This window comes from Crocodylus porosus, unplaced genomic scaffold, assembly GCF_001723895.1.
Source record: "Crocodylus porosus isolate Cpor-Errol unplaced genomic scaffold, CroPor_comp1, whole genome shotgun sequence".
NCBI classification, from domain to species: domain Eukaryota; kingdom Metazoa; phylum Chordata; order Crocodylia; family Crocodylidae; genus Crocodylus; species Crocodylus porosus.
In genome coordinates this window covers 18,343,884-18,363,353 of record NW_017728906.1, presented here as the reverse complement: position 1 = coordinate 18,363,353, position 19,470 = coordinate 18,343,884, and the positions used below count along the sequence as shown (strand labels likewise).

The 19,470-nt window shown below is 39.5% G+C and overlaps 1 protein-coding gene across 2 annotated transcripts in view; it reads right to left on the bottom strand.

The window, feature by feature from the left end:
- Positions 1-19,470, bottom strand: part of GBE1 (1,4-alpha-glucan branching enzyme 1) — a 152,318-nt gene that overhangs the window by 9,051 nt on the left and 123,797 nt on the right. Inside the window, exons 12-13 of one of the 2 annotated variants that reach the window (XM_019528735.1) lie at positions 10,038-10,155; positions 7,990-8,052 (exon numbers count right to left, since the gene is read on the bottom strand). In XM_019528735.1, coding sequence (XP_019384280.1) covers positions 7,990-8,052; positions 10,038-10,155 — 181 coding nt within the window. The remainder of the gene's footprint in view (positions 1-7,989; positions 8,053-10,037; positions 10,156-19,470) is intronic. The other variant, XM_019528737.1, reaches the window with a different exon arrangement.

Sequence of the window (19,470 nt, the reverse complement as noted above, 5' to 3'; positions counted from 1 at the left end):
AATATATGCTGTGCTTTCCTTCAGTGCACAGTGATGACACACTGTCCAGGAAAACACAGAATAAGAGAGAGACCAGCTACCAAGAGACTAAATAGCAGGCCAGAGCCTTTCAGACACCGCTGGTCCAGGAGACAGCTCACAAAAGGCACAGATCACTTCAGACACAGCCTTATATGTTGTTTCTATGTCCACCGGCCAGAGCATTGTGATTGGAAGGGAACTCAGGGAAAGATCACAGTCACTGGCCAGCTACAAATATTATCAGAGCAGTCTTCCCCCCCACCCCCGCCTCCACTCCCCTCTTCTCAGTCTCTGTTTCCTGCATGTCTGCCTTCCAAATCTCCAAGTCTTTATGAATCTTCTCTGAATTGATTCAGAGGCTCCCAAATTGATTCAAACCTCTTACTAGGTCTCCCGAATCGATTTGAATTTGGAGATTTGGTTGCCGAATTGGGCCAATCTCCTCTGAATCAAATCAGCTGCCAAAGCTTTGCACAGCACCTATTGGGAAGGTGTTTCTAGGGCTTAAGGGGCCCAAAGCTGAGCACCCTAGGAATTCTTGTGCAGGATCAGGCCACCCTCAGTCCCCCAGAGCACCTGACTGGGTAGTTGGAAAGCGTGAGCAGCTCAAGGCTAGCTGGACTGTCTCCTTAGAAAGTGAATAAACATTCACCACTAAATAGCAACACAATTAATATCATCTTTGTCATGGCCACAAATCTGGGGCATTTATGATACAGCAAGGAGCATGGCCATCTGTTTGCTTGGCTTTTGTGCCACCATAACAATTTTTATGGAGGCACAAAGGCAACATCTGTTTTCACCCTCAATGACCCTCTGATAGCCATGGGCTGAAGTAGAGAAAATTGTCATTGAAAAAGAGAAGCTGGGGAACATGTCACTAACTGATTTTAGAAAAAGCCTGCCCTTTGCACCAGACAGGGAGAGATCACCACAAAAAACAATGCACTTAAAGAGCATGCTAGAATGATACAGTTTTCTTTCAAAAGCACAACTCTTTGTAATGCTGTGGTCTTTTAAAAGAGATGTTGTCTCCAAAGAGGTGAAAAAACTAGAGAGAGTGTATCTGGACACTGCTTAAACCTGGGTGAGCACTGGGTGGAGAGCAGGTTAAAGAGTATGTTCATTATAGCAGACAGGGTGGAACTTTCCAAACCTGCCATGTTCACAATATGGGATAACCCTAACCCTTCTCCTCCCTCTTCTAGGGAGATAGGAACTAATAATAAAAGATGACACTGTGAGGTAGAGTTACACTGAGGAACAGTGAGCCTATGACAGGGCTATGAGAAAATGTGATCTTTGAACTTTGCATCATTAAATCTATAAAAGATTAAATTTCACGAGTTGTATCCACCTTGGGGATTACAGAGAAAATGGAGATACCAGATATATAGATTATAATCAAATAGATAAAAATTGCAATTTTTGCCCAATCTTGTCCAAGATTTCTGTATTACTCACCTTTTGAGACTAAACATTTTGGGGAAGGGATATTTTTATCATATATTTTAAAAACATAAAAAGTTTCTATTTCAATCTAGTCTGGGACTTCTGAATAAGAACATATTTTATGTTACATTAATATCTATTATCATTATTCTGATGTCTACCAGCATATTTGTATTTCTGTAGGTAGAGTGGATCCATTCATGTAAATAGCCTCAGGAAAAGCTGCCATTACTGGTATTGTATTTGTCTAGTACAAGATGAGGGGGAAAAGCTCCTTGTCTTACATTTACAGACAAGGAAACCCCATTAAATATGATGTCTATCATTAAACTGCCAAAAACAGTACAGGCACCCTTTCTTTCTCATAACCTATGATTTCTATTTTTTCAGCAGCCTTAAAATGTCTGGCAAACATCACCAAACAGGGCCCCAAACAGTTTACTCAGATCCCTTTTGCCCCTTCTCAGCCTGTTGCATATGTGTGGTTCTGCCCTTAATGAGGTGAGGCCAGACCAGGTTGCCTTGCACCTCATCTGCATATACATTTTTGGAGGATACAAATACTCATGACAAGAACACCTGCCTCCAGTCACGCATGGGGGAGCTAATTAGCACATGGAGCCCTAAAGAGTATTGTGTAGGGGTGCACCAATATTAACATTATCGGTCTGTTTAAAGATGACTGAAGAGTGCAATCCATTCTCTGCAAGTTTTTCCACAGCCTTGATAGGTGGTACCTTGGGAGGGAGGGGAAGGTGGGGGAGCTATTGGTCATGATGTTGCATGCTTTGTTTCCTTCTCTGCTGTTTCTCGACTTCCTGAGCAAGATGGTTCTCTCTGAAGTGGACTGTAGTCTGATGTATGGTGCAGCACCATTGAGACCTGTTACCAGCCAGCACAGAGTTCCCAGGTTGTAAGCTTGATGCTGCCTTTCTTAAGATATGCTTTCAGGGTGTCCTTGTAGTACTTCCTCTGTTGTCTGTGCGTCCACTTACCATGACTGAGTTGAGAGAAGAGGACTGGCTGTGGGAGACGAGTGTTAGCCAACCGCACACAATAGCCAGCCCAGCAGAGTTGATATTTCATGATCTTTGCCTCAATGTTGCTTATATTAGCTGCAGAGAGGATGCTGGCTCTGGTCTTCCCATCTAATGGGAAGGATCTTTCTGAGGCAACGCTGGTGGAACCATTCTAGGTACTTAAGATGGCTTCAATATCTACATTTCTCCATATCAAACAACATCAGGTTAAGCGCTCCATCTGGGGAGAAATAATCTACAACACACTTACAGGCTCAGCAGTGCTACACTTGCCAGCACCACAACTGAATGAGACCTGGGTGTCGTGATAGACAACAAAATGAACATCAACCACCAATGCAATGCCATAGTTGACAGAGCTAATCAAACACTGGCCTGAATCCCTTAACATCTATGAAACTATATGTCACCCACATCTTACACCTGTAGGAGTATGGGGATAACCACTGCATTGTAGACCAAGATCTTAGTTTCCATTTGCCAGTTTTGGTCAACAAAGACACGGCAGATAAACTTTCCAAACGATATGCTGGCACAGTGAATTGTATGTTTGATTTCTACATCAAGACTGACTAACTGGGAGAGGTGGCTGCTAAGGTATGGGAAATGCTTGATGTTCTCCAGGGGTCCTCCATCAATGGCTATTTGTGGGGGGAGGAAGGGTAGCTTGTGCTGGGCCTGGCTGATGAAGCACCTTGGTCTTCCCAATATTGAAAAAAAGTCCCAGGCTATGATAGACACCTGAAAAAAGGTCAAGGGTGGACTGTGGATTGGTCTCAGTGTATGTGAAGATCAGTGTACTGAAGGTAGGTGATGCCAGTCTTGGTAACTTTGATTTTACTGTGGAGGCACCATGGCTTGAAAATCTGACCATCTACTTCATACTCAACCCCAATTTCAGGAGGAAGGCGGTCACAGATGAGAATCAAAATCACAGCAAGATAAATGGAGAAAAGGGTTGGGGTGATGACACAGTCCCACTTGACACCATTACAGATGGTACATGGGTCTGTCTCTGATCGACTGCAAAGGACTGTGTGGTGGTCATACTGGAGGGTTAATTTTGCCAACTTCAGAATGCAATTCTCTTCTGATGGATAAGTGCTAGGATTTCCTCATTACTCTTGTCAACCCAATTTGGTGACAGTAAGAGGCATATCCAATTGATTAGGTGCATGACTTGTGAATAATGTTCTTAAGTTCCTTCCTATGTTCCTGGATGTCCTTGATGTTGTCAGGTAGGTCAGGCAGCCTCTCAATAAGGCATTGCTGAAGAGCCTTGTATCTAGCTTGGTCTTGGAGTGCCTTGATGTTAAATCCCTTCCGCATTCCTTTCAATTGTTTACAGTGTCGTGGCGCAAGCTGCATGTCCCTGATTGATCTGACTAAATGGTGATCCATTCAGCAGTCATCTGGACTCAAGTGTTATCAACATTGGTATGATCACAGGCTCTCACCTCAAGTATGCCTGTTCTGCCATTGGGGTCTTCAGTAGTTTGGACCATGCTTAGTCTGGGACCTTGCCTCAGATCTGTTCATCAGGGGAGACCTTACCAGAAGTATAAGCCTCCAGATGACATGGCTCTGAGGGTCATTGGAACACACGAGCCTCTCCACCATGACTAGATGGAGAGGACCATACATCTATACTACTCTTAGCTGGCACTGACACTGTACTGAAAACAGAATTAACCATCAGTGATTGAAGAGCTGAATAAGTTTTATTTATGCACATGATTTTTTTTTTTGTAATCTCAAATATATTTTAAGTAACATTTTGTAAGATAGTAAATGGCAGATGGTCCTGGGTATAACTATAAACTAACTGGTGGCAACATGGTGGAGCTACTCATGGCAGGGTAGCTCCTATAAAATATCACAATGTTTCAATCTCCAGAGTAAGGCAAGTACAGGCACTTCAAAACCTTAGCCCCCACTGCCTTGGTTGGAGAAAGGCTAAGGGGACATTACCCTGACAGAAACATGCCCTTGCTAGGCATTAGGCAGTCAACAGCAATTCTTATTTTCTGCTCTCTGGCAGAAGCTATAACCATTGAGGCACTGAACTTCTGAACTCAGTTTGGCTTTTGCACTCTGTCTCAGTGGTTTAAGAAGGGGGGATGGTAGGCCCTGGGCAGCCCCCACTCCTCCATACTTTTGCCTAGACATACATGTTGAAGGTCAATCAGATTAATCAGGCACCTGACTAAATCTTTTACACATACAACATGATTTATGGTTGCTTACTAAAATGGGAGAAAAATGAAGTTTGTTTCCCATTTGTTCCATAATTTACAGCTATAAATGATATAATAAATGAATGTGCAGAAACTCACTTTTCAGAATTGTCTCAGTTCATTTAGGTAAAGTAACTTCCAAGTATTGTATAAACACCAACAAACTCTCCTTATGCCTGAAGAAGGGTGTTTGTGCCAAAAAGCTTGCAAAGAACAATTTTCCCAACGATTTATTTGGTCCAATACAAGATATCGCATCAGCCCAAAGAACCTTTTCTGCCCATGTCCTTAGACCAGCACAGCTACAACCAATAACTCTTAAACCCAAATTGCTTGATTATTCTTCAGTGTTATTTATTTAAAATTGTGAATTTTTGGAAAGCATGGCAAGCACACTGTTTTCAAAGTCATTCTACACTGTTTTTCTTTCCTTCAGAAGTCAAATAATCTATGTACAAGAGTGAATAAAATTTAGAAAGCCTCAATAATCAGGTACACAACAGGAGGTAAAATATCAAAACAGCTTGCTGTTATTAAAGATTTATCCCATTCCCCTTTAAATCAGTTAATTTTCTAACTACAAAGCTTCTTCAGCATAATCTTTATGCGCAGGGGGTGGAAAGGGGGAGAAACAGTCAGTTAAAGCCTACATCAGACCCTTAAAAGTCAATACACAAATCCTTCTCATGGAAGTTATTCAAATCACTATATTCAAAGCTTAGGATCTCCAAGCACATTTCAGGCCACAAGAGTGCTTTTGTCTATCAATTGTCTCTAGGGTGCAGAAAAATGCATGCTAATATTGAGTATTATAAGTCTGGAAACAAGGTAAAAGCATCAATAAGGATTTTCTTAACAGCAATTCACATTCAGTTTTATTTAAATAAAACATAGTCAGATACCTTAAATAAGCTGGTATAGGATGCTTTAATGTATCTGGGTCATTGCATAAAAGAAATTGACTAGTTCCTTTCAAAGTATTTGTTTCAAGATATTTTTGGCACAACTTAAGAAAATGAGCTCAAGTTTTAGTGACATAATTATATTCTTTTATTAATTTTAAAGAATTATTTTGCCAACTACTTATCAGAAGGGTCAGTACTCCTGTAGATAATTTACTGAACATAGACTACAGCCCATTACATTACTCTGGACAAAAATGCTGGCAAAATATCTACATTTAGAAATCTATATAAGCTTCTATAGTGATATTAGGTAACTACCACGTACAATAGCTTAGTGGCCACTGTTGATGCTCTGAAGTAGGGAAGAGCTGTTAACAGAAGTACATGGTGAAATATAGAACTTGTTTTGTAATGTAAGGTCCAATATTCTCTTGTATGCAGGAAGATTGCTAAGGAAAGCCTTAAACAGTCAAAGGATTTACTGTTCTCTTATTCCATTTTATAAATCAGCTTCCATTAAAAGTCCCATTTCCTGACTGCAATTAATTTGAGTAACCAAACTAATGATAGACATTGTTTTAAAATACCTTTCCCATTAATGTTCTATTTTTGTTTCTTTTGAAATGCCAAAGTCACCCATACATGCATTACCAGCTGATAAGTTCCATGTCTCCTTTGCAAGTAAAGGAATATCAGGTATATTTAACATAACTGGAAATACAACTAATTTGAACTAGCAGGAACTTTAATTACATCTCCATTCCCCTTGACCAGACCATTTTAAAACAAATGGGTGAAACACACAAACAGATTTATAACACCTTTGAAATTAGTCCATTAGGGAAGAAGTCACGGGATAAGGTACTGTCAAAGATTAGCAACCACGTAATAGAAAATAAAAATACTAGTAGGCCAGTTTACATCATGGCAAACACTTAAACAATGGGAAGTTACATACGGTTACATTCTAGAATTATGTTTAATTTATTTACCAATCAGCCAGAAATAGGGATGAGTAGCAAAAAGGCAAAATTAGCAAGCTATAATCAAGGTTAGATAAGGTTTTATAAATGAGTTCTCAATGGTTTTGAAACCTAGCCTTTACAGTTATCACAAACAGCTACCTGTGCTCACATATCATCAACTTGCTTGTATTCTGCTGATGACCAAAGTTATACTCTAACTCTAAGGGTACATGCAAACTTTTACCACACCTGATTTATGATCAGGCAGCTTTGTTTAACCCATGTGATAGTAGATCGGGAGCAGCTTGTGTACACATTTGATAGTGCTAGGAGTTATGCCAGAAACCCCATCTCAGTAACCTGGTGAAGAAAGGGGCAGGCAGGATCAGAGCAGTGACTAACTTGTTCACAGGGAAGCTGGTTGGGCAGGGGTGGAGGAGAGGGTGGAAGCTGTCCATCTAGTGGTGGGGAGTTGGGGGGCTAAAATGGTTTGGTTGGGGCTGGAGGGGTAGGAAGAATGCAGCCCCAGGCTGGGACAAAAAACTGGGCTTTTCCAGCCCTGGGACTGCAGATATTCGGTAGATTAGGCTAACCCACTCCTCATCTAACTTAGTACACCTTCTCAGGTGAAGTAATTTAGATTGGGTGAAAAATGGCTGGCCTAATTTAACCTCCCTGAACATCAGTACAAATTGGCACTTAGATTAACTTAACCCTAGTTAGGCCCATATAAATCTAACTTCTCAATGTATCTAATAGGCCTTATGTTGTAGATGTCATTTTTCATAATAAAATTACTTTCTTTAGAGTGACATAGTCCACATTATTTCCCATTTTAAATTAGATACCCATATTTGTGTAATCTTGCATGGTTATTACTACATATGATTTTGTATATGATTTTATTCTTTTGTATAGGGTTCTGAGCACCTTTGGCAGATAGGATTTTAGGCTTTTTAAAGCTTCTGGATGTAACTTTACTTAATGAGTGCATATCATAATAAAACGATTTCTTATAACTGAGAATAATTCAGATTTTTAAAATAAGGAAATTTTAGTTCAAAAGGACAAGCTAATTTAATATTATTTAAAAAAAATGTTTCAACTTTAAATGCTGGCTAAAAGAGATTTAGCTACACAACTTTGATTAGTTTTAATGGAAGCTGTAAGGTCAAATTATCTAGTTAGATTTGAAAAATCTCAAGTAATATTTAATAGTCCTCAAACAAAGAGAAATGATTAACTAAAATTGGGATCTTAACTGGTATTTGTAAAGGCTTCACCGTAAAATAGTTATGGAAGGTGCTAACATTTTGTCTCATCATTTTTAGCATCATTTACCCCACCATGGTTACTGGTGCCACTTTACCTGTAGGTGGTTTAGAAAGCATCTTCTGGGCTTGCCATCAAAGCTGGTCTGTGAATTGGCTCTCTGGGAGATACAAGAAAGCAATGTGACCCACACTCTCTGGTTTTCTATTGACACAGAAGTGCCATTGCCATGCCAGAGCTTGTGCTGTAAGAATATATTAGCCGTTTTGCTTATTGGCATGTCACATGCTTTATCTTCCACATGCTCATACCAGATTTCACCTTTGTATGTTACATTAAGCTTTTTTTTTTCAATTTGCTGTATTTGTCATCTGCATGTAGTAGTTAAATTCCAAGTTGAGATTAACAAGACTCACAATTGTTATTTTAGTAGTAAAGCAGCAGAACGTTAATTTTCACCAAGATAGTAGATTGGACTAGGATGAAGCTAGGATTTCCGGAACACTATTGGACCTTGAGGGAGGCCATCTCAATCTTCACTTTCCCCTATCTGTAAAATGAGTGTAAATACTTACCTGCACCATAAAAACCCTGGGATGCTTAGATATTTAAAAAAAAAAAAAAAGAAAAAAAGCTGGTGCAAGGTCCCTAGAAAGTCATCTTCTTTTTCTGTAATGAAATGTACTTTAATAATGTTGATAGCCTGAAAAAATATACAAAATCTCCTCACTCTCATCAATGTATAAAATCAATTTTTTTTGTTTAAGTAAGGTCCCAAGAGATGACTCTGGGGACTGAAGTCCTCCCATTTAACTGTGGAAGGCATATGGCACAAGCAGAAACATTGCTGTCACTCTCAGTGATGCACTGTAGCCTACTACATAGTAATAGTAAAATATAACCTATTGTATATAGATATGGTACAAACTTTCTCACTCAGATAAACCCACACAGTTCAGTACTGACCCACTTGGCTCACTTTGGAAGCAGAAAGTAAAAAACGTCTGTATAATTTTCAAATCTTAGCTTATGTGAAGTCTACATGCAAGAATGCCAGCTCTGTTGGTATTTTTGGTGATGTAAACAGTTTTCAACTACAAATCTGGCTTAGACCAAATCACTACATACATGATACTTAAGAGTGAATCTATATTAATAAATTATACATTATATATTATGTATATTATAATATCATTAGTAGATTAATCCACCTGTAATACACATATGTGTATACATAGATGTAAATAAAAGAACAGAGGCATGGTGATATACTTCCCAAATGTCTTTGCAAGATAAGGAGAGAGAAACTTCTTGTAAATACATAATTTTCTATATTCCAGTGTTTATGGATTTGCTCGGAAAAAATGAGGGGAAGGATGAAACTATGTGTACACAGTAGCTTCTACAGTGTTAACACAAACATGCAGGTTATTAAGAAAATGAAAATGAAGCAAATGAATGATAATATTAATTGTGGCACAAGTCAAATGCATGATAAAATGGTTTCATGCATGTTTCTCTGCAAATAATCTTTATAGCATCATAAGTTTGTCTTATGACGGTGCTTGCAAGTTAAAAATGTAAAAAAAAAAATATTTGCATTCAAGTCATAAAACCAATCAGATCATCACCAATAACCTTTAATTTCAGTTGGTGTCTTCATGCAAAGGGCATTTTTGAAAAACATTCCAAGTACATACTGAAACATATCTAGAGTTCTTTTCAGCCAATGACAAATACTTCAAAATTACTTTGAATGTTATATGACTTTAAAAGTTAGTTATCTACAGTAAAAGTTGTGTTATCCAGCACTTTACTATCTGGAATGCTCTATTAACTGGCATCTGTCATAGATGGCAATACATCTTGCTGTGCGCTTCTCATAGATCTGTTGTTTATGGAAGCTTCAAGATGCTGCTGAGAGGTGTTGTTAGCGGCAAGTTTCATTTGTAAACATCCGCCATTGTGATCGCGTTGTGCTTGGGCTGCATCACGACTTCACTGCTGAATATCTCACCCATCCTGCAACTATGGCTAAGTATAACTCTCAGATAATTGTCATATTTGATTAACTGGCACCCTCCATTCCCCATGGATGCTAGATAACAGAGCTTTTACTGCACTAGAAAGAAAAATCTTACTTACCAAAAGTGAATTAGGTTGATAATTATGTGGATACTGTTCAGTAAAGTATTCTGTGCTGTGATCCAGTCTTTGATGGCCTCCGTATTCTGGTGCATCAGAATCCAGGACAATTTTATACTTGAAATATTTATTAAGGAATGATTACAGATTTTTGTTAAATTCACAAAAATACTAGAAGTCATTTCAAACCAAATTAGTCCATTTCTAAATGGGTGTAAAAACTGTTCTCAGAACAGAAATTTGGATGGAGTGGGAAAAGATATTTGGTCATACCCCAAATGTTCACAGTTTGTACCCAGAAAGGAAAGTTTGTTACCAAGCTATTGTAGGTATAAAATAACAGAGAGTCTGATCAGATGGGATAATCTGATAATAATGAAAAATGATGAACAGATTTGGTAAAAAGTGATTATTACAACTTTTTCCTGAGGCCTAATATGGAAATCTATTTGGGTATTTAGCTGAGACAAAAAGCAATAAAGCATTGCTTTTTCTAAGTTTTCACTTAACAATATAAACAATAATTTCTCTTCCCACCCAACAACCAAATCCAACCAAACAACATCAGTAATATGACCATATTTACTCAAATAAGAAAATAAGTTATTAGTAAGGTGTAATATTTGAGAGAGAAACTGAAGGAAGGAATATTATATGAAGGCATTTTACAGCATCTGACAGGCAAATGCATTTGCTTTCCCTTCTTTGTGCAGAGATGTGGTTAGTGTTCTTAGTTTGAAGTCAGGTAGGTATAGGGCAGGGTGTACCTTAGGATATGGACATATATATGTCCATTTGGAGTTGTTTCAAAGGAGCTGCAGCTATTATATTTTATTTTCTTCATGTTGACAAGCTGGGAATAATACAAATTTAGCAAAATTGGTCCATCTTTAAAACTGGATCAGGTGCTGTTAAAAGTGGAATGGTTTTGTTACATTTGTATTGTTTTCTGCTTGTCCATACATAACAATTAGAACATAACAGCTGGTGCTCTTCTGAACCAGCTCCAAATGTACATATGCCTATACCTGTAGAGACTAAATTGATCAGGAAGGCACGAGCATTCACAGGTGGATAGGTGACATTTATAGCATCTGATGAAGTAGGCTATTTCCTATAAAAAGTTAATCTCCCTCTGAACCAGTTACTCTCTAAGGTGCAACCCTGCCCTACTTTCTGCTAATTTTATTTTTATTTTTGCATAAAATAAAAGGTCATCCAGTTGAAAGAAAACAATTGAAATCTGTACCTGCAATTCTTACTAAGAGTAGCAAGGAAAAACAAAATCAATAGAAGTTAATTTAGTTATCCTAATGCAGGACAGCACACATTTACCTGATGTAATGGTGTGGCTGAAGTGATCAAAGGGAGCATGCTGTGCACCTTCAGATTCAGAGTAACTGACACCATTTTTAGTTCTGGTTATATAGTGAGACACTATATAGACACTATTTTTAGTTCTGGTTATTTAGTTCCCATTATAGTGAGACGCTATGGATGGGCTAACCTGCCAATTAGGCACAGGCAACCTTCCATGTGCCACCACACCACAACTAAGCAATATAGCATTGTTCACATCTGCTAAGGGGAAGAGCTAATTAACTGGCCAGGGGTTGGACAGAGGCTACTTCCTGACCTGAAGACAGGATAATTATGTTTCTATAGCAGCAGGCAACATTTGCTGCATCATCTCAGTTGACATAGCAGGATATTCAAAATCTGTAATGAAACCTCATTTCAGGGAGTCCTAGGCTGCTGGGATACAACCTTTAGGAAACTAGTATAGCTGGTTGCTTTATGTTATTATTACATAGCATCACCAATGAGAAAAATTAAAGTTGTTTAGATGACTGATTACACTGTATATTTTTATACCTTCACATACTTGGATTCCATTTAAGTATCACTACTCTTGAATTTCCTTCTTTGTACAGTTTGGTTTTTGGATACCAGCAACATACTTTAACATTCTGCCCCCTCCCCCGCTCCCCAACAGAAGCCTATCTGAAGTCTTTCACAAACTTTCAACCTCACCTTTAATTTTCTTTTGTCACAAAATGAAGAGGAGGAAACAAAATCTGAAACAGTCTTCTATAATCTACTCCCTTAAATTCTGAAGCAAAGAAAATCTTGTTTGATAAAGGCCAGTACTAATAGGATTAGAGCAGAGTGAAGCTGTGTTCTTTTATTCAACAACTCTTAAACTGCTCTGTGGCATCTGTGTTTGTTCAGCTTTTTGACAGCTTTTTGATAAAGGACCTGCTGAATGTCTAATGATTCTGATTTTAGGAGAATTGCTATCATTTATATCTTTTTATGCCACTCTCTTTATAATCAGCTGATGAAACTTAAGAACTTTCCTGAAACTTAGAATCCTCCTGATTGAAGTCTCTAGTAACAAAATAAATTGTTTAGAGATTGACATTACACAAATGCAGATCAGACATTAGTTAAATGTTACTTCAAAATATTTCAGAAACTTTATGCATACAAATACAGTGGGGATGGAATAGTGACATAATACTTGAGGAAAGGATGTGTGGAAGGCCAAGAAGGTTTTATTAATACTGTTTTTTGGGGGGAAACTAGGATGCTTTGGAATGGTAGGCAAAGCAGAACGGCCACCTTGTGGTTTCTCAAGAGTTAACCATCAAGGCTAGGGACAGACATTCAAAATGTGTAAGCCTGAATTGATTCATTCTTTGCAGAAGTGGTGATACATAGGGGTTGCATGTGCACCCCATGAGAGTGCCAGTGAACCCCCTGACTGGCCACGCTTGCAGCTTAGGCGATGGGCAGAGAGGGCAGGAGGGAGTGCCAGTGGCCCCCACCCCAACTGCAAGCACCGGCTGATTGTTGCAGCCACTCCCAGAAATGGCTGCAGCAATTCAGGCCTGGCAGGACACTCTGATTAGGAAGGGGTGTAAGCCCCCACCCTGCCTGTACCATCTCAGGCTTTTCCCTGCTTGCTACTCAAGGGGCAGGAGTGTTGCCAGCAAAGGGGGTGTGTGAAGTGCATGCATCTACTGATGATACTGAGCTTTTCAATCTCCCTCTCCCTGCTTCTCCATACCATCTGCAAACCCAACAGGTGAGGCAGACAGCAGGGGGGTGATAACACTGTTATTGGGCCTCTGATGGTTCCCTCCCCACTGTTTATCAGGGGGCTGATAAACACTGTGTTATAAGCCCATCCAGAAAACAAAAGCCTCTCATTAGTTCAAGCCCCTCTTAAACAGCTTTTCCCAGGGAAGGGATGGGAGGACATTACCAGCTGACCTGTTGATTAGATCTAGAAAGCCCTAAGCAGACACTGTTCTGTCTTCCTTTGTCCTGTCCCAGTGAATTTGGAGACGCATACACACCTCTCAGCATTAGCTAGCATACCACATGCCTAGGGTCCACACTGTAGGAGACAGAAGGGAGGGAGGGGTGAGAGGGGATGGGGCAGAGGGAAGCCAGGCAGACACTGCCGTGCCTGCAGTCTCAGCCACAGCTGTGGCTAGGGAAAAGAGGGGCAGGGCCAGCTCTGTTCTCTGGAGCAATAGCATAGCCCAGCCCAGGGCTGCAAAGCATCTGGGATGCTGGGGGCTCTGGCTGAACTTAAACCAGGAAGGGGTTGGTTTGACCCAAATCAACTGGTTTGACTCAAATCAGTTAAGCCTGATACACATTCATTCAACCAGGTTCATCTTAAACTAGTTTCAGGCATTCTGAAACTGGTTTATGTACATTGAACTTACTACAGGTCCTACTACAGGTTTAGACCAGTTTCTGATCACTTAAACCGGTTTATGTGTAATGTTTGTCCCTAGCCCAAAGGACAAACAGAACCCAGGCTATCATAGCATGCCCTAACAAAAATCTCTCTCACTGGAATGTCAGCTAAATTGAGCTTTACTGGAAGCTTCGATCCACAAGGTTTTAAGTTATAGCTGCACACTTTCACAACCCTATATGCCCCTTTATTTTATAAATATGTCTAAATTCCCCCTTGTTTATTGTCATGTACCACAGAAAGAACCATAAACTACAACTTGTAGTTACTCTCTCTGGTACCTTTCCAAGCCTAGCATCGGCTGCTTTGCCACTGTATATTTTATGAATGTAGCAGGGGAATGTCTCCCTCAAGCATTTCACTCTTTGCTTCTATGATCTACAGTATACATTAAATTTAATAATTTATCAATGTTGCTGAAATGTCTGACATCTCTAATGATTCCCGTAAAATTATTTACATCAACTGTAATCTTTATGGCCATGTTTGTTTTAAAACAATTAACCTTTTTTTCTTAATTCAGGATATAAAAATGTCCAGCAGTGCTCCTTAGCTATGGGAAGTATAAATTCCCAATGCTTTTCATCCCTTAACACATTATTTGGCACATCTACAGTAAACAAGATCCTAAATAAAATGGTCATATATGTTAAAAAACACTAGAAAGTTATTGATTTCTGTATCAAAGATGTATTTCCTTACTAAGCACCCTGATGCTCATTCCAATTTGGACTTCAGAGAGAAAAAACTGAAGCTCTGATGAGCTGGATGAACATCCAAGTTTGTGAATGCTGCCTTCGTTAAAGCTTGAAATGACAACTACGTGTTTTAATTAAGTACATAATAGAAGCATTTTCTTTTACAGTGAAGCTTCTTTTGTTTCAGCTACAAAGCACTGGGAATACTAACCTGCATCCTGACTAAGAAATAAAGCCTGGTTTCTGTTCAGCTTGATGCCTTGACTATAAATTTCTTAAAACAAGTACAATGGAAAGGAGTTGCAAAACCAACGAACTCTTGTATATCGAGAGCTTGAAATGGAAAGGCTGTCATTATCTACCACATTAATTACTGAATTACTATGCTTTTATGATGTTTTGAAATACATACTTTAATGCAAAGTTTTAATTTAGTCTTATGCATGTTTAATGACACATAAAACACCACTAAGTAAATGCAAATCATATAAAATCATAATTTGTATTTTGCTCCTCAACTTCTACCACAGAAAAAGAATCCCAGTACTATTTATGTAGGTTATGGTCCAGCATAATTAAAAGCTCTTTTATAGGCAGAGTAGTTCAGAACTTGCATTGACCTGCTGTAAAATGATGTAACCCATGGTTTATCAAGTATTCATAAAGGGAACATTTCTTTCTATACTGTCTGGTCTGACTCTCAGAAATATCCATCACAAATTAAATATATTCAAATAAAGTAACTTGGTTCTTCTATATTACAAATAAAATTGCCCCACTAGGCAAGGCATTTTTAAATGGCAAGTTTCTTGTTCATTTGGAAATATCCCATTTTCTTCAGCTTGGCTACTGTAACTATCTTCACTACGCTTTTAAGGACAAAACCTTCTCCAGCCAGTTTCTAGATGGAGTAGCAGAACTGGTTTGTGAAGCCTACACAGGTCACCTGCTCTGTATGCTGGAGCCCAGTACTCCAATTACTCCCTGTATAGTCATGATTGAGGAGATTGGATGGATAAAGGCAACCTAGCAAAAGAACAACAAAGGGCAGGAACTTGGATCAAACCATAGTGAAGCTCCCTTGCACTAAAGAACTACACTTTGGGCTCCTGGTCATATGTTCTTCATTTCTATGTCACCCAACACATAGCCTAAGCATCTTGTTGTTGTCATTACAGTTTTCCAGACCAAACAGTGAAGAATTAAAAGAAGGAAAAGGCAAGATGTGGAAATACACTAAGACTAAAGATGATGTAAAAACAATGTCCTGAGAGAGTAATCTGCAAGAATCAGATCAAGGACTTTCAGGAATAAAGCATCTGCTTCCGGCATGCATCCTTAGCCATCTTTTCCATAACAGTGCAAAACTGAAATGAAAAAGTGTAATGTGAGCTGTAGTTGAGGATCAGCCTGATAGTGTCATTAAAAGAAAAACTAGGAAATATAGGGAACTAGTTTAACGCACCATTGCAGTTTAAATTTCAATGGTATACAAATCAGAAATTTTAGTTACAGTTTAAAAATAGCTATTACCTTTGGCTTCTTTGCGAAAATAGAGCATTTTCTATTCAGGTATTTAAAACCAAATGCAACAGCTTAAAAGAATGGATAAAATTCTGTCTCCCTCTCTTTCTCACTCCCTTCCATTCCATATGTAATCCCAACTGGCCACACATTTAAAAGCCTTGAAAAGCCTAGCTAATAGCATTTTTTTTTTTAATTCCCTGCTGCTAATTTGTGAGAGTAGCATGTCAGGGTCCCAGGGGTTGCTATGATGAAGCTGGTGGCTCCGAAACTGTACCCCACTCATTCCACCTCTAGAGCACCTTCCCTCATCTCTAGCCATGCCTTGATGGAAAAATAATAATAATGGGGAGACTGTCCACTGGCCTTTGTGTGGCCCCAGTCCTACTGGACCCCAAGTGGGGTGCCCTGGTACCCTACTGGCTTTGCTAGTCCCAGGCCCCTCACTGGGCTTCTGGTTGACTGTGCCCTTCAAGGCACCCAAAAACCTTGGGGACTAATTACATGGCTCCAATCCTCCCCTACACAATGCCTCAAGCCTTGCAGGTATTACACTGTAGTGATGATGTCCTGTCAGGGCTCTGGGCTCCTTGGCCTCTGCCCCTTTTCTTTTGGCTAGGTCTTCTAGCCTGTGACCACTGTACTGAACCTGGCTTTGAGGCACTAGCCCTCATTTGGCCCTTTCGGGCACCAGGCCCCTGGAGGCTTGCACCCCTCTCAGGCACTATATGGCCCATGTGGCTTTGCACTTTGGTCCTCCAGACTCAATAGTCACTTGAGCCTGCCCTGGGCAAGGGTCAAGGTGATCACATACCCCCCAGACACTAATTGGACCTCCGTATATCATATATCCTATAGTCTCAACCCAAACCTACGGTGTAAACTGTAACATAAACATAAGCCCCTAGGCTATAACAAACAACAATAGCAGAAGCAGCCCTATGCCCCTTTCAGAGGAAAAACTTTCTCTCTTAAGAGACCTAGGTTAGCCTCCCAGCCCTGGGCTATATCCTAGCAAGCTCCACTAGTCTCACTGGGGATCAATGTGCAGCATCACAGTCCCTCAAGGAGACCTGCTGCTGGGAGCTCTTCAGCCTGTGGCAACCAGGGACAGACTAGCCTGGTAGCCCAAGCCTCAGGCTTGTATCTTCTAAAGGCCCTGCCCCCTTCCAGTCAGCTGACTGCCTGGGCTGCCTGCAGGTACCTGCTGATCAATTTCATTGCACTGCTGACCCAGCAACCTGCAGTTGCTTCACCCTGCTTAGCATGCAGAGCATCCTGGATGGGCCATTTCTGCCTTATAGAAACAGAGCGCCTCAGACTGTGTTGCAGCAAATTACAGCAGGGAGAGGGTACTCTGTTGTGAGATCATGAGTAGAATAGAGCCAACGTGTTGCAGTAACAATTCTGAGAAGACACTGCTACCATTAAATAAAATAGGACTTAATTTTAAGATTGGGGTAAGTGCAGCACCTAATGACATAGGAGCATGTATTCTCTTGAGAGAGAAACATGTGGACAGAAAAGAGCTTTAATCCCTTAAACAGCTCAGGGATCAGGTGAACTCCTAAAAATTACTGCCATGGCAACATAATTAGATAAAAATAAAAATCAATCCAAGGCCTTCTTCTATGATGCACTTTTAATTTACTGCTACTTGTTAGCCTGTTTTCTACTTCATTTTTGTTTTGCAGTGGTAAAACTTTTAAAAGGTCACTTTAATCACTTTTTGTTTCTCCTTGGATGCCTTGAAACTTGTTCTTGGTCCTATCAAATGTCAATTCATCGTGTCATTGGCTTTTATGTAGAGTACACAGAGTGGAAATTTCCCTGAAAGATATAATGGTACCTTTCTAGTCATCTAGTCTCCTGAGGTTGAGAAAGGAAGAGACAGGAAGGATAAGAGATAGGAAAACATATTTTCTCTTTATAAGAAACATGGCAGGGTTAGGTCACATTATCATTATCTTAAGATAATGTAACTATTTTTCTACCCCCCTAACTTATTATGCATTGATGACTGGTCAAAATTTGTCCTCACTTACTTAGTATGATCATTTATCTACTTAATGACAGTTTGAGTCAGTGAAATTAATCTAAGTTATTTCTTCCTTATCAACCTTTTCCCAGTGTCCTTTGGCTTCCATCATATGCATAACATTTTGGTACTCAAACTCCTTCATGTGTCCATATTGTTTTTTTCCCTCCATGTAGGCATCTTTAGGAATCTACCCATGTCAATGTTAGTCCTTCTTAGGCAACCATTGTCATTCTATTCTATTAAATATTCCACCATTTATTATTATTTTAATTAGTAAGCCACAAGAAATAATCGCATACACCTAATTATGTGGCAACATCTCTAAAAGTCTTAGACAACATGACATCACAAATTATAATTTTAAATTGCATATAGGTCCAATCTAGAAAATGATTCACGTGTTCCTGTATCACAGAGTTCTGCAATGCTCCCATTTCTTTTTTATATATGTGTTCAGTAATGTGATAATTCCTTGGCTGTTTATAGATGTTCAGGAAAAAGAAACAAAAAAACAACAACCAGCACCACCAACCCGGTGCTTTACTTTAAACTCCACACACCCTCGTGCCAAACACCATGCATGCCTTAAAGAAACGTTGTGTTAGCTGAACCCAGCTCACCCAACATATGTATAGATTGGGTGCTTCAGTGGGGCTTTTTTCACCCTTTTATCTAGTAGCTGATTGAATCAGCTTTAACTAAAAGCACCAAAAAGTCCTGCTTTAGTACCTGATCTATACAGACACTGCAGAGCTGGATTGAACTAGCAGCTGCCTATTCTGATAAAGTAAGTCCCCCTCCCCCTCCCCCCACACATCTGTCTTCACCCCTTGTTATTAGGATATGTTGAGATATCACTGAACAAGCTACCATATTTACTTAAATACAAGATGAAGTTCCCCTCTAATCAGCACAGGGAAAAAAAGGCCCTCATTTTATATTCATGTTCAAGGAAAACTGATTTAATACATTGTGCATCATTAAACTGCTGCCAAAAGCAGCATGGGCTTGATAATGGAAACAAACTATGCAGTTGATTAAATGCAGCCAACACTCAGTACGACTATAAAACACGACCAATAATGGACCTACATGCTGATGGAAACCTACCACAAGCATAGGTTAGTGGATCCCATCTTAATAAGTTATATGGTAGTGCTCATTAAGCACAGGCCCTTTCAGCTCCAACTTTTTCAAGTCATGACGAGTAGGACTGTGCAAAGCTTTGGTAGCCAATTTGATTTGGAGGAGGTTCAGCCCGATCCTGTGGCAAATCTCTGAAGCTGAATCAGATCAGGAGACCAATTAAAAGGTCCAAATCGAATCAGAAGCCTCTGAATTGATTTTGAAAAGATTTGGTGCCGCTTCAGAGATTCAGCCATAGACTAAACA